This window comes from Podarcis liolepis (genome assembly GCF_965112155.1).
Source record: "Podarcis liolepis genome assembly, chromosome: 2".
NCBI lineage: Eukaryota > Metazoa > Chordata > Lepidosauria > Squamata > Lacertidae > Podarcis > Podarcis liolepis.
The window spans coordinates 110,683,156-110,698,706 of record NC_139555.1 but is presented as its reverse complement, the minus strand read 5'-3'; the positions used below and the strand labels follow the sequence as shown (position 1 = coordinate 110,698,706).

General features: G+C 44.6%; 1 protein-coding gene and 1 long non-coding RNA gene across 6 annotated transcripts; one reads left to right on the top strand and one right to left on the bottom strand.

Moving 5' to 3' along the window:
* Positions 1-436: 436 nt before the first annotated feature.
* Positions 437-1,695, top strand: LOC310702100. Its single transcript, XR_014523234.1, has 2 exons — positions 437-926; positions 1,037-1,695. It is a non-coding gene; the product is annotated as an uncharacterized lncRNA (long non-coding RNA).
* Positions 1,696-2,658: 963 nt separating this feature from the next.
* Positions 2,659-15,547, bottom strand: LOC310701934 (C-type lectin domain family 2 member B-like). Of its 5 annotated transcripts, XR_014523130.1 has the most exons (7): positions 15,395-15,547; positions 12,518-13,037; positions 9,235-9,348; positions 8,063-8,253; positions 7,860-7,966; positions 6,379-6,828; positions 4,210-5,218 (listed from the first exon to the last, which is right to left on the bottom strand). XR_014523130.1 is itself a non-coding variant. In XM_083493487.1 (6 exons), the coding sequence occupies exons 2-6, from the start codon at positions 12,666-12,668 to the stop codon at positions 2,709-2,711; spliced, it is 702 nt and encodes a 233-aa protein (XP_083349613.1). In that variant the 5' UTR covers positions 12,669-13,037; positions 15,395-15,544; the 3' UTR covers positions 2,659-2,708. The 5 variants fall into 5 exon arrangements, 4 of the variants coding, with proteins under 4 accessions (XP_083349613.1, XP_083349615.1, XP_083349614.1 ...); XM_083493487.1 differs by lacking the exons at positions 4,210-5,218; positions 6,379-6,828 and adding an exon at positions 2,659-2,847 and having other exon boundaries at positions 15,395-15,544; XM_083493489.1 differs by lacking the exons at positions 4,210-5,218; positions 6,379-6,828; positions 15,395-15,547 and adding exons at positions 2,659-2,847; positions 13,504-13,527.
* Between the last annotated feature and the right edge of the window lie 4 nt (positions 15,548-15,551).

Sequence of the window (15,551 nt, the reverse complement as noted above, 5' to 3'; positions counted from 1 at the left end):
ACTTTTTCCTCCTAAAAGGTAAGGGGAAATGTGAGTGCGTCTTATTGAGCAAATGGAGCCCCTTCTGTTCCTCCTCCCGCTTCGCTGAAGGGGCGCTGCGCAGCTCTCCCTCTTTGCGCAGCGCCTGTCCTGCGAAGGTGGAGCAGGAACAGAAGGGACTCCATTCGCTCAATAAGACGAATGCCAATAAGTCCCTTCTGTTCCTCCTCTGGCTTTGTGGTGACGCGCCTGTCCTGGAAACCGGAGGAGGAACAGAAGGGTCTCCTTCTGTTCCTTCTCCAGCTTCGCTGAAAGGGCGCTGCGCAGTTCTCCCTCTCTGTGCAGCGCCTCTCCTGTGAAGGAGAGGCGCTGTGCAGAGAGAGAGAACTGCGCAGCACCCCTTCAGCGATGCGCCTGTCCTGGCTTCTGCCTTAGCTGTGCGCAGCCTCTTCGGGCAGGGGGAGACTTCATCCCGCTGCCCTGAAGAGGCTTGGCACGGTTATCCCAGAAGCCAGAACAGCCACACGGTATCCCAGAAGCCAGATCCCTCTTGCTGTTCTGGCTTCTGGGATTCAGAATATTTTTTTCTTGTTTTCCTCCTCCCAAAACTAGGTGCGCCTTATGGTCTGGTGCATCTTTTGGAGCGAAAAATACAGTACATTTGGTTTATCTCCTGCTGTTTAACACTGTCCACATGTAGGACAAATATTCCCTAGTGCTAAATGGCCTCTAGCATTCTGTTGTTGTTTAGTTGTTTAGTCGTGTCCAACTCTTCGTGACCCCATGGACCAGAGCACGCCAGGCACTCCTGTCTTCCATTGCCTCCCATAGTTTCGTCAAATTTATGTTGGTAGTTTCAAGAACATTGTCCAATCATCTCGTCCTCTGTTGTCCCCTTCTCTAGCATTCTACAAACTCCAAATATATATCCATTCTTATTAATAACAGTGATGGTGATAATATTTGTTAATTGCTTGTTGCACATAAAACAACTTGCAACATATTTAGAAACATAAGCATAAATAAAAATTCACTATGGGGATAAAGTCAAAAAAAGCACATGCAATTTATATAAATACTCAAAGCCACCCTCTAGAACAGCAGCAGAAAGCTTTTAATGGTCTTTTATTTAAAACTTAATAAATGCACACGATAATGTTCACTCCAAAGTTGTATCTTATGCATTGTTAGGAATGATTATGCCCATTTATTTAAACTAATTTACTGATGCCTAATTCTGCAGAGGATCAGACTGTAAAAGAATTACCATAGGTGTTGTCAGTGCTCAAATTATTATTGCCCGCAACAGAGAGATTTGATGCAGGTGCATTGGGAGTTAGGTCCATAGCTGTGACACCACCACAGAGAAGGACCCCTCCCTGTAGCCACCTTTCTTGACACAGGGTGGGCATGCCAGCAGAGTGTCCAAAGCAGAGTGTCCTAAGGTATAGGCAGGATTGAACAGGTGCACGTTTTTTTTTAGTACTCTCTGAACTTTTTGTACCCAGCTGTTGGAAAGCGTCTTACCGAGCTGCTTGGCATACTGATTTAGCTGAAAACTCTTTTCATGGCAACAGCAGAATAGCACAAAGACCTTTTATAAAGTCAAAAGTACAACAAAGAATTCTGGATAACTCCAAGGCTTTCCACAATTTTGTAACACTCTGGTTTGTCCTAATACAGGTTATTTACATAACTCTGCATTTTGGAGGGTTTTTTAAAAAAATGAACTAACAGGGCTCCCTTTGCTTTTTTAAAGTGCCGTCCCCCTCACCCCACCGGCGTCAAGGCTATGCAGTGATAAACTCTACCAGTGGAATTTCCAGCCCATCTTGCTGTAGTTAAAAGGCAAAGAAGCCTGGCCGGCAGGGCAGAGGCTGTTGGGGGAGAAGAGGGGGCAGCAGAACACAAAAAAGGAGGCGCATATATACTTGCTCAGCCTCAGGATCATGAGGCAAAAGATTTCTAGCACTGCAAGTGGGTTGGACTAGATGACCCTCATGGTTCCTTTACCACTCAACCATCCTACGAATTCCCACCAAGGCCCATTCAAGGGATGCCTTGCCACTCTCCCTTCCCACTTCCTCTGAAGCAACACAGCCTGCCTATTCAGCCGGCACGGGCAGGGGAAAGGGAGCCGAGGAGGCCGGTGGGAGGAGACGCACTGCCACTGCTGCCGGCTGCTGAGTGAGCTTCTCCCGCCACCTTCTGCCTTGCTGCTGTCTCCTCCTCTCCTTTCTCGGCTTCCCCAGCTGAGCCCTGTCTCTCAGCAGGGCTGCGTGGAGGCCGAGCCTGCACAAAGGGACTTCTACTGGGTCTGCTCACTTGTCGTGGGAGCTAAATACAGAACAATCTTCTTTATTTGGTGGGCAGGGATAATAATAATAATAATAATAATAATAATAATAATAATAATAATAATAATAATATTTTATTCATACCCCGGCCGGAGCCGGGCTCAGAGTGGGTAACATCATAAAACTAATGCAGTATAAAAAGAACATAACATAAAACAGGCAATCAATTAATTAAAATACATCTTAAAATGAGTTAAGAGCAAATTAAAATCTCGACAGATGGCAGTCCATGGGTAAAACTGAGAGTGGTTAATTTTCTCCAGGGCCAAATGTTACCACTGGTCTTATAAAGGATAGTGGTGGCAAGCCAATTTTGCACACACACCCTCTCGCTTGCAATCCCTGGTGGGGGCCCACCCCACCACCCCATAGCTATAGCCCTGCATCTGCTGTCCTTTCTGATTTGTGAAATGGTTTGCTGCAGATCCAGGGTTCTTCACGTTGGCCGCTGGAGCTGGCAACACCTTCATGGTTCATGTAAGCAGATTTTTCTCCTCCCCGAATTCCAAACCTAAAATTTCAAACAGAGCATATGTTGAAATAATCGTAACAATAATTTTTTGTTATTTGTTAAATCATTTTTATTAATTTTCCAATAAAAAACATCCAATTAACATAGCAAATCATACTCCAATAAAAATAAAAAACTTAAATAAAAAAGATCAAATTATCTTCCACATTATAATTATTAATTTTCGGGACTTCCCATAGTCTAGACCTTGAAGCATATCTCCAAATCTCAATCCTGCCTCTCGTCGTCGTTTCCATATTTCCATATCTCAGTTTTAACGCTCTGAGCTTCTTTGTCTCTGGCTCTGTGATTCTCAATCATGTCAGAAATCGTATATCCTTTTGTCCGTCGAATACAGCTTTGTTTGTGTATATATACTTTTCCAACTGTCTTTTTACTAGCGCCGCTTCATCTGGTTCCATTCCAATCTGGGCTGTTATCCAACTCTGTTATCTGAGGTCTCTGAAGTTTGATGACGCAGCAACTCCCAAATCGTTAATCCTTCCAGTCTGGGCTGTTGTCCAAACCTTCCTTTTGAGATTTAATAATACAGTACCTTCCACATTGTTGAGTTATTCTTCATAGTTATTAAGCAGACTGTTTGCTATATTTCAATGTAAATAAGCTGTTTTCCACAGATATCAGTCACTTGGCGATCGATCAGCCTTCCTGGAAACCACCCAGTCCCCCCTCCGGGCCCTAGAGGGGGGCTGCTAGACATCCATTTAGCCTTCTCTCTTGCTCATAATGAAAAAATATTTTGCAAACAGCTGCACTGTATATTATCCAAAATATTGTCTCAAATCATTGTAATCAACCAGGAAATAGTTCCTGTTTCTCTTAATGAAGGGAGGATTTCAAATTTTCCTGTAGTACTGATGAGCGCCATCTTATTCCTTTCTTCTTCTATCTCTAATAATAATAATAATAATAATAATAATTTTTTATTTATACCCCGCCCTCCCCAGCCAAGGCCGGGCTCAGAGCGGCTTACAAGCAATAATAAAAACAAGAAGAATGATTACAACTTAAAAACAAAAATAAAATACAACATTAAAATAATGGAACATTAAAATATTAAAATGTAGCCTCAATTGCAGGAGGAGAAGGAAAAAAAAAAGAAAGAGAGGGAGGGAGGGAGGGAATCAAATTGATTCTAAGCCAAAGGCCAGACGGAACAACTCTGTCTTACAGGCCCTGCAGAAAGAAATCAGATCCTGCAGGGCCCTGGTCTCATGAGGCAGAGCGTTCCACCAGGTCGGAGCCAGAGTTGAAAGGTTAACAAGCGTTCAAAGTCTAAAATAAAGCTGCGCATAAATCCCCAATTGTAAATAAAAGTCCATCTGTACTCTTTTTTTAAAAAAGCAATTTAAGTTCTTAACGAGGCTTGGCACTAAAAACCAATTGTAGATGTTAAGAAAAGAGAAAAAAACCCCCACACCAAACAGCTCTGCAATACACACACCTTGATGAGAATCTTTTTGAAGTCTGAGCTTATATACCAGAGACTGTACACTTCTGCAGGTTTTTTTCTTAAGCTTCTTTGGTCCAGGCCATTTCTGTTATAGATTATCAAAATCTATTCATTTTCCCAAACAGATGTTCCCGGCTATAAGAATGGTGTCAGAGAGTGCCAGCCGTCCCATGCTCTTTTGACCAGTGTCCTGCTGGCTGCACCTTGATGCAATCTCGGACAATCCGGGGGTCTAGGAGACAGTCCTCCCCCACTCCGGGGAGGCTGTCAGGGCTAATTAACCCCATATCAGCCCAGAATTACCAGCACGGCTGGGGTCTGGTCTTGTGGGAGTCAGCCATTTCCCACGGCCGGAAAGAGGAAACAATAATTTTATTATTAATATGCCAGCCATCTGACTGGCTTGTCCCAGCCACTCTGACCGGCTCCTAATAAAATATTAAAAACATAATAAAACATCAAACATTAAAAACTCCCAATACAGGGCTGCCTTCAGAAGTCTACTAAAGGTTGTACAGTTCTTCATCTCCTTGACATTTGATGGGAGGGTGTTCCACAGGGCAGGGGCCACTACCAAGAAGGCCCTCTGCCTGGTTCCCTGTCACTTCTCGCAGTGAGGGAACTGCCAGAAGGCCCTTGGAGCTGGACCTCAGTGTCTGGGCAGAACGATGGGGGTGGAGATGCTCCTTCAGGTATACTGGGCCGAGGCCATTTAGAGCTTTAAAGGTTTGTTTCCTGCTTGGCAGGGGGTTGGACTCGATGGCCCTTGTGGTCTCTTCCAACTCTATGATTCTATGGTTAGCATCATAGGAGCCAACTCCTAGCTTCCGAGATCCCTTTGGCCCCCCCAATAAAATATTTGAGGGGGCTGCCCCCCAAAGCTAATGGGTATTGCCACTCAAATGGTGTGCATGTGGGGGGGCCACTAGGGGGCGCATCGGAAGATAGCTGACAATAACATCTCTCCGACCCACACGAGGTAATTTGGAGGCTATTATGGGAGTAATTAGCCTCCCTACCCCCCCCAGGATGGTGGGGGGGACTGCCCTTGCCTGCTGTGCCCTATACCACCCCCGAATTTGTGGGGGTGGGGGCACTAGGCACAAAGCCCTCCTGTGGGATTCCGGCGCTCCTGGACGCCGTCCCTAATCCGCGCCACTAGCTGCAAAAACTTCAACAATTTGGATGAAGGAATGCACATATTTCAAGGAAGGAGGGGGAGTAAAGACTGCTAACAGAAGAGATCTCTGACAAAACAAGACAAGAATAAAACATGAGAAGATACGCCAAGACACGGTATGGCAAATGACTGATGGGGGAGGGGGAAAAACTTTCCTTTCTTTCCTTATGTGATAAAACAAGAATCCCCTCCCCTCACGAGTCAGAAATGCCGTTTTAAGGACTTAAGCTGTGGATTTAAGGCTGTGTGGAGATAAACTTTCGAACCAAAGCATGTTTTAAGAAGAGCGTGGAATGTATAAGAGCTTGGGAATGACGCAGTTAAAAATGCCGTCGCCATATTGGGAAGTTCTGTCGGAGGTCTTGAGTTTGGGAGGAGAAAGAGAGAAATAGAGCTATTTATATATTGTGGGTGAAACTCCTCAGAGCGACTTAAGAGCGACAGTTTTGCGAGATGGAAAGAGCGATGTTATCTATGAAGGCGATGATATATGGAAACCATCTCGATTTGAGGAATGGAAGAACGGAAAATTCACACAGGATTATTATTATTATTATTATTATTATTGGTGTTTATCGGCTTAAGGAGACTATCAGAAGAGATCATAAAGAAAAAAGAGAAAATATATAAACAAGATGTGATGTGGAAACAGCAAGATAAGACTGGATAGAATTATGAACTTTGTTTGGACTGATTTGGGCATTAACGCAGTAGCAAGAAGACGATCAGAATCTCCCTTCGGATCTTGAAATATGGGTCCCCCCAACAAAATTTAAAATTCGGCTTTGTAATTCGGAATTTATGTAATGTGATTTAATTTGATTTGATTGGCCGGTTAATAAAAAATATTTTTTAAAAAAACAACAACAAAAAAAACCACAAATGGTGTGCATGTGTTGCATCTTGTGATCAGTTATATGAGGCAGGTCCAAGCAGGAGATAACCAGAGCATGCAGCACTCTGGTGAGACAGTACGCAGGCAGGTAGGGTCTCAGCCGGTGTACCAGATAGAGCTGGTAGACAGCTGTCCTGGATACAGAATTGACCTGCCCCTCCATGGACAGCTGTGAGTCCAAGATGACCCCAAGGCTGTACAGCTGGTCCTTTAGGGGCCCAGTAACTCCATTCAGGACCAGGAAATCCCCCAAACATGCCTGTGCCCTGTCCCCCAGAAACTGTACTTCTGTGTTGTTGGAATTCAACCTCAACCCATTAACTGCATTCCATAGAAAATATCCATAGAAATATCCCTGGGAACCAGCAGAAGACCAAGCAGAAGAAGAAACACTAGGCATAGGTGCAGGGAGGCCTGGAAGCAAATTTTCACCTGAAGAAGGCATTTTCATTCATATTCATATACAGTGGTACGCTTCAGGTTACATACACTTTAGGTTACAGACTCCGCTAACCCAGAAATAGTGCTTCAGGTTAAGAACTTTGCTTCAGGATGAGAACAGAAATCGTGCTCCGGCGGCGCGGCAGCAGCAGGAGGCCCCATTAGCTAAAGTGGTACCTCAGGTTAAGAACAGTTTCAGGTTAAGTACGGACCTCCGGAATGAATTAAGTACTTAACCCGAGGTACCACTGTAATACAAATATTCATAATTCTAGGCAGCTTTTCCACCAAAATATTTTCTTTAGAATCTGGCCTAGAAAGAAAACATCAAACTCTCGCTGCACTGTTACTGAAGATGAACTTCTATGTGTGCTGCTCACCACAAGGCGGAGCTCTGTGTATAATAAGCGAGAAGGCTTCTGGTCAGTTCCTCAACTACTACTAACAATTGTGAAACTACAAATGTGCATTTGACAGTGGCGTGCAGTGAATTTTTTCGTAGGGGAACCGTTAGGGCAAGTGGCGCCAGGTTGTGATTGGAGCAGGGGTGAGGAACATCTTGCAAGTGATGTCGCGACACTGAGATGTCCAGCATCACGTCTCCCTCTCTAAGCCAGGTAAAAGTTTCCCAGGCTTTGGGAAGGAGGTGCCAGGCTTTTATACTTCAATACTCTAATTTACTGGGAACATTTAGGGGACTAGCCTCGTCCCCCTAGTCCACTGACCACATGTCACTAGGTTAGGACCAGGAGATTTGTAGCCCTTGTGGAATATATGCAGTTTCTTTTTCCCCAGGGGTACTCAGTACCTGTATATTTTCTTTTGCAAATGTTAAAAGTGTGGCACTTACTAAAATAATTTTGTGCTGAATACTGGCACCTTATTTTCTATATATATTAAAAGCACTGCATATGTGGCTTCTCAAAACACATCTGTTTGGGTAAGAATTCCTTGAGTCAAACTATTTTAACTGTTACACTGTTTTAAAGGGCTTATTACACATTTTCATTGTGGATGCTCACCAGTTATTGAAAATGGTGCCATCGATCCATTTCCAAGGCTCCTGGTCATTTATCCTTTGGAGACCAATCCAGTGGTCAGCAGGGCCTTTGTGTCGTCTCAAGAAGCTCTTAATAAAGAAAAGAAGTGTGAATACATTTCCACCCCTCATCCAATAGAGAATCAACTCTATTTGGGGCTGCAGACTCTGTATCTTCCCACTCACCATCTCTTCTTGGGAGTCAATCACAACCAAAGAGGCATTGAAAGAGGCACAGTAATTCTGGCTAGAAGTCCAGTTTCTGTCAGTGTCTGAAAAATAGTAACATTTCCTTTGGTAGCCAATCCAGCCGTCCGGACAGCATTCAGTTGGGGTGGAAGGAGAATGTAGAGCAGTAGGCAATACTTCGCTTGTCCCTAGAAAGGTATCAGAAAGTGAGACAGATCACTATCTATAGCTTATAAACAGTCCTACCCAAAATAAAGGTCAGGCAATGTACTCCACTCATCAACATTATATCTGTGTGCTGCCTTTCCACGAAAGGAATCCTGCTCAAAGCAGCTTGCAATAAAGAAAATGGGAACACATCTTAAGCATCATAAGGACAATCGCATAAAAATACAGTATAACAACGTAATTGCAAATACACCACACACAAAAACTGTGTGCAGGAGGTCTCCGGTCAACCCCCATCATCTTCAGGTGGGGCTGGGTAAGGGTGGGGAAATGAGGGTAGGAGGGAGGGCAGACAGCCCAGTGCCCATCTCTGCCCACAAATTCAGGAGGTTGCAGGACATAGAGCAGCTTCTCTTGTGGCTCAGGCATAGATGAAGGTGAAGGTACCCCTGTCTGTATGGGCCAGTCATGTCCGACTCTAGGGTTGTGCGCCCATCTCACTTAAGAGGCCGGGGGTCAGCGCTGTCCGGAGACACTTCCGGGTCACGTGGCCAGCGTGATGAAGCTGCTCTGGCGAGCCAGCACCAGCACAGCACACGGAAACGCCGTTTACCTTCCCGCTATAAAGTGGTACCTATTTATCTACTTGCACTTAAGGGTGCTTTCGAACTGCTAGGTGGGCCATAGATAGTCAACTTCAATTGACTAGCCATGAAATACACAGCCAGGGTCTAGTTGACTCTCCCTGAGAAAGGCCTTTGATTAGAATTGTATCGTACAATTTAAATCACTTGAAATTGTGTGTGTATTATGTGTGCATATTGGTCTATTATTACAGCACACAAAGTCTACCTATGTGGGCCCCCATCCGCAACTGCTTCCAGGCTACCTCAAATGAATGCCAATAAAGCTATTCTAGCTGCTGAGGAGAGGAGATCTGTGAGAGCAGGTGGCCTGTTGATAACCTGGCAGAAGTTACAGTAAAATGGCTCTTCACTTACCTGATAAAGCAGTTCTGCTGATGATGATGATGGAAATAATCAGAATGGCATTAAGCATCAAGCTCACAATTATGAAAGTAAAAGCGAGTTTCTCTTTTTCTTTATTGCGCAAACCTGCAGAGGGAAATAAAGTGTTAATGTGTCCTTGGTTTCAACAAGATGCCGGACAAGTCCTTCTAGAAACTCCAAATATCTGGGGGCTCCAAGTCTACCCAGGCTTGGGTATTCCACCCACATTGAAGGTGTGAGTTCAGGTTGCATCACACTAAGATGTCATACCACTCAACAGTCCTGATTTATGCGGGATATCCTGGAATTACAGAAGCCAATCCTGACTTCTGATTGCATCCCAGACTGTCCCATTTTTTGGTCTGAGTCTGACTTGTGGTGCAAGTCAGCTGGGGACCAAAAAAAGAAACGTCCCACTTTTGGTCAGTGAGATGTTGGAAGGGTATGAGATGAACAAAGTTCACCTGTGGCATCATGAAGCTCATTGGTTTGGTACCTCCCACCACAAAATCAGCCAACTGGTAGGCCTCTGCGAATGGCTGGTGAGTCACCAGTTATTTATTTTATTAAAAAGTATTTACATGCCACCATCTCCTAAACTATCAAGGTGCTGCACAATAATATTTTTACAATAAAACAAAAATCACCAGAAGAAATAGTAAAATAAATATATAAATCATGAAAATAACTGGGAGATCAACAACATTTTAAACAGCTGTATAGGATTGCTGGCATAAGAGGTCTTCAAGAGATGCTTAGAAGTCAAAAGTGAAGATGCCGGATGTATCTCTGCTGGAAGAGCCTTTCACAGCTTGAACTGGTGGTGCTAAATGCCCAACTTCTACCTGAGGTTATTTGGGCTTCTGAGATGTGCTCCTGTGGATGATCCTAATAATGAAGCTGTGATATAAGGGCTCAGGTGGCCCTTAAGGTACCCTGGACCAAAGTTCTTCTGGTCTTTGTATATGTAGACCAGGCATAGGCAAACTCAGCCCTCCAGCTGTTTTGGGACTACAACTTCCATCATCCCTAGCTAACAGGACCAGTGGTCAGGGATGATGGGGATTGTGGTCCCAATCCAGCTGGAGGGCCAAGTTTGTGCATCCGCTGCAAACATTTTAGCAGAGCTACCACGTACTGTCAACCATCTGCCTCCATCAGAGGTCTAGGCATTCTACAAAATCTGGAGCTTCACAGCTGGGCTGGAGGGCAGCCCCACATAAAGCACTGTAGTAATCCAGTTTCTTTTTAAGAGCAAAAGTTGAAGGGACTGCAAGAACTGAATGGAATGTGATACATGCCAAATGCCACACGGACAATGCCAGAAGACAGAGGGCAGCACAACCCATTGTATGAATCATTAACGGTTAGCTAATGTATGTACACAAGTGCAAGGAGGGAAATTTGAAATGTAACTGTTTGTATAAACTGAGCAGTTGCTCTTTTAGAGGGATTGTAATCCCATCCAGAACAGGTAAGTAGCCTACCTCCTGGCAATGCAGCTGTTGTAACATCTGTCCTGCTAAGGTGGACTTCCAGAAGTTATGCTTGTCAGTGTAAATTGCCTGATAGTGGCAGCCTTGTTAAATCCACTGGCTGCCAAGATTGTTCCCAGAAAACAGTGCCACTCAAGAGAGTTGCAGTGTCATATACTGCTATATTATAACTGTGTACACAGAGCAGGGGTGAGTAACCTGCAGCCCTCCAGATGTTGCTGGACTCTAACTCCCATCAGCCCCAGCCATCATCGCCAGCGGTCACAGGTAATGGGAATTGTAGTCCAACAACATCTCAAAGGTCACAGTTACCCATCCCTTTTAGAGCATCTGAATTATCCTCAAAACAGAAGTTGGAAGTTTTTGTTGCTGGCAGCATGGAAGTGACAGGAGATCTCTGTCCTATGTAGAAACAGAATGGGATATTTTGTTCACACATCTCAGGCTAGTGCAGCAACCTCAAGCAAATAACCTGAAACCATCTTAATCTTTATCGTAAAACAAACCATTAAGGGGATACAGTTTAAGCCCTTGCACATTTCTGTATAACATAGGGTTGGTTCCAACACATCACGGGTAGATCCATTAATGTGCAAAACAAAATGCATTAAAATGAATTGTTCAACCAAAGAACATTTTCCTGTGCAAGAAGCAGCTTTATTCATTCAATGCAGGATATTGAATTTTCAAGCTTGCCTCACCCAAATAAGTCAAAATAGCAGTTTGTAGTACACAGGCTAGGATTAACAGATGGACTAAGGTTGCTATATTAATTATATGATAAGGATGGCATAACTGACAGTTAAAAGAAAACCAGGTCCAAATGTAAGGACTAGCCAGCAAAGTGGTTCGTCAGCAATATGCAGCTCTGAGTGTCTGCTTTCAGCAGATAATTTTTTTTCCAGTTAATGCCATGTCACCAGCATGTAAACATGCCAACACTTGGTTGGTCAGATTGGGTTCCTGGAAGAAGGAGGAACCAATATGTTTTGAAAGATATGTTCTGAAATAGTGTTGCATAATGCAAAATTGTGAAGTCAGTCTAACAGGGGTTCTCTGCCAGGGGATTTGCACAGTATCGTTTGCTTCTCAATTTGCTGAGAATTTTATTTATTTATTTTTTAAAAAATTATACATCACCCACTCAAATATAAATTTCAGTATGGTCTACTGTAATGCATATCATTCAACCCAATCAGATACAACAACACATTAAAGTGCCGTTGTGCTAGTAAATGCTGTGGACCATGTGCCTGCACTTGCAGATTCTTGGTCTCTTCGCTTATCAGTGACTCTCCAGGTCTGTGTGCAGCAGGAATGGGGACCGTGTGATCAGTGTGGGGACCAGATGGTTTTGGTCTACAGATGTTTTTGGTCTACATTGGCCAAGCAGGCAGAGAGTGATGGGAGGGAGTTGGAATCCAGCAACATCTGGCGAGAGACAAGCTCTCCATTCTTGGTGTACATGGAAGGGGAACTGGAAGAGCAGCCAGGAATCTCTCTCCTCAAGGGCAGCCTCACCCCCTTCTCCTTATGCATGCCTGCGTGAGGAAGGATAGTTCCATCTGAGAGAGGAACTAAGAAGAGACTGAGAAGCCTTCCTTGATTTTCACACAAGTGTCTATGCACCCATCCCTTTCCAATGGTTTTTAATTGCCTGAATAAATTAGCGTCTCCATGAATTTGATTAGTTGGCCTGCATTCTGCAGCTCTCATCCCAGCAGCAAATCCATAACTTTTCTGACAAACTCATGCCTTTCTCATCAGAACTCACTTACCATATGGAAAATGGCCTGGTTTCGGAGAGAAGAGTTCTCTTGCTTGTTTGGTGCTTTCATGAATTATGATTCCACTACATTCCCCATTCTCTGCTGCATCTGGATTCATGGAGAGCCTTTGCTCCGTCTTTTCAATTTCAGAGAAACCCATCTTTTCTTTTCCCCAGGAGGATCCACAGACCTCACAGTAAATGCTACTCAGCTCTAGTTACACAGAGTTTTGCAATTTCTTGAGATATGTTCAAAGCAGACCACTGGATTGCAGATTCAAGCACAGTATGGCTACGTGATGGGGTGAGAAAACACCCTTTTTAAATACCACTTAATTGTGTGCTTTAATCGGATACTTTGTCCAGCCAAGCTGTACTTAATATGTTTTCCACTTCCCTGTTTTGTCTTCGTGACTGCTTTTATTCCCAGTGCCTCTTCAGAGTCTGAAGTACCAATTCTGTGCTTTTGCCAGAAAAAAAAATCACCACAACATCAGTTTTTGCCATAGCATCAACGTCCCAAGATTCCTCTATGGAGACAAAATTACAGGGCAGAGAAATAAATCATCTCTTCTTGAAGTCTTTAAAAGGTGCAGTTTTGCTTCCATACTAGTATAGCCCCCCCCCCCAAAGCCCTGAAGGTGGTCTTACACATACCAATTTACAGGTCTGGAAATTCAGGTATGAAATATTGCTTCTTTTTAGTCTAAATGATTATAATTATGTTTCTACATCTTCTTGATGAAATGAAAGCATTGAGAAAAGTGAAAGGGAGCAGCCCTTGAGATAGTTGGAAGATGGCTAGTGCATTATATTTCCTCCCAGTCTCCTCCTCCTCATGAAGTCTTATGAGGAAATGTCACTCTCCTCCATTTTGTCAACATCCTCCTTAAATTGCAGTGTCCAGAAATGGACACAGTTGGTTAATCAGAGTCATCATTGTAGTCACAACAGAAAAACCTGTTTTCCCCTTTTCTATTTCCTTTGCAATCTCACCATTTCAGCTCTTCAGGATTGAGGGTCGGGAAATTCTACCCTTTCCAGAGAAGAGCTGTCAATCCTCTGCCTATCTGGTTGCCTAGCATCTACGCCCCCTTCTTGGAAACTCTCTGTGCTTGCTCAAACTGTCTCAGTAAACCAATATCTTGGTAGGAATGCGGGGGGGGGGGGGGGCTGGGTCTGCTTCCTCCTGCAGCCTGTCAGAGCCTGTCTTCCATCTCCTTCCTCGCTTGACTCCGCCAGGCTCCCGACCCACACTTAAGGGGCCATTACCAAGATTTTAGCCCTTGCTGGATCTAGAAATTAGCAGGGTCTCAGGCATGCAGCCTAGCCCCCCCCCCCCCCGATCTCCTCTGCTAAACTTACAACAATATCTAATTGGGAAGCTATTATGCAAATATAGGACCACCCACTGGCCTGGCATTGAGAAATAGAGAGTAGCAGATGGCTACTGTTAGCTCCCCTCAGTCCAGTGGCGTAGCTTGGGGGGTGCAGGGGGGGGCCGGCTGCACCGGGCGCAACATCTGGGGGTTAGGGTTAGGGGGCGCAAATCCACGGGTTAGGGGGCGCAAATCCACGGGTTAGGGGGCGCAATTTACTTGCCTTGCCCTGGGTGCTGACAACCCACGCTACGCCACTGCCTCAGTCTCCTCTTTCCCAGGCTAAACATAGCCAGCTCCTGCGCCTCATTAAGCTTGGTTTTCAAGCCTTATAAAGAAATGTCGCTCTCCTCTGGACACCTTCCAGCTTGTCAACATCCTCCGTAAATGGTGGTGCCCAGAAATGGACACAGTGCTCCAGGTGAGTGTTATGTATTGAAGTTCTCACCCTGGCCACCAGGGGTATTGTGTATGTAGTTTTCACTCAGGTCCACTTCAGTTAATTTAGGCGGCAAACCCTGGGGTGTTGTTGACAGCTGGCTGCCTATAAAAGCAGGACGGCTGAGCTGTTTGAGTTCAGTTCAGTTCCAGCTTACTACTGTATAAAGAACCTCTTGGAGAAATCTCTGTGTCGTCTGCTATGTTCACCCACAACTTAATAGTGAGGTCTGGCCCACTTTAATAAAGGTGTCTGGCACAAAAACCTCCGAACAGGTCTGCCTAAAATTTGGCAGGCTTAATCCAGAGAGGCTCATATTTCTGCAAATTTCTTCCACTTTTCTCTGAAGCCTGAACAACAGTATAGCCATTTTTTATTCCCCACTATATTGAATGAGGGGGTGAGAACTTTGGGTTGTATTCCTAGCAGTGCCGAGAGAACGTTCTGTCAGCACCAGGATTTCTCCTTGTACAAGGGAACATTCTCCCCCTCTCCTCCCTCACAACCACCAAAAGGATTCTAGGAGTCTCCCCAATCAAACAAAGCCGTCCTTATATTATTGTAGAAATGTTTTTTCTTCAGCCATCAACCCTTCCTCCTCCCCTCCTCCTTTCCCCAATCTCCCTCTCCCCATCTCACTCTCTCCCTTTCCTCCCCCTCCCCATCTCCCCCCCCCCCATACATTATAGATTTTTTTCTATTTTGGCAGAACCACAAATTTTGGTCTGAGGATTTGTGTTTTCCCCTCTGGGTTTCCTTAAAAAATAAAAAGCCACCTTTTGGACTAAGTCTTCTCTGTCCTGTCCTGTTACTGTATTTATTTTTCCCGATTTTAGCTATAAATTGGTACTTTTCTAGAGTCAAAATGAGAGTACCCCAAAAGAGTACCCTCTTTTAGAAAAAGAGCACTGCTTATTTTATTTTAGAAATGTTTTTTCTTCAGCCCCAAACCCTCTCCCCCTTCCTCCTCTCCTCCTTTCTCCAGTCTCCCTCCCAATCTCACCCTCTCCCTTTCCTCCCCCCTCCCAATACTTCTCCCTCCTCCAATATATTATAGAATTCTTTTTACCTTCTGGCAGAATCAATCCAGCGCCAGGTTCTGCAGTGCAGGAACAAGTATCTGCTGCCGACCAAGCCCACAAGAAGCAAAATAGAAACTGTTTTCAAAGCGACTGGTCCCTGCTACTCATCGCCTCTTCCTCCCCTCCCCCTCCCCCGCTTCCTCG

Coding starts and splice junctions, on each gene's coding strand:
- LOC310701934 (XM_083493487.1), bottom strand. CDS start 12,668: ATGGGTTTCTCTGAAATTGAAAAGACGGAGCAAAGGCTCTCCATGAAT. Junction 8,254..9,234: donor CAGCAGAACTGCTTTATCAG/GTAAGTGAAGAG, acceptor ATACCTTTCTAG/GGACAAGCGAAGTATTGCCT. Junction 7,967..8,062: donor TTGACTCCCAAGAAGAGATG/GTGAGTGGGAAG, acceptor TTCTTTATTAAG/AGCTTCTTGAGACGACACAA.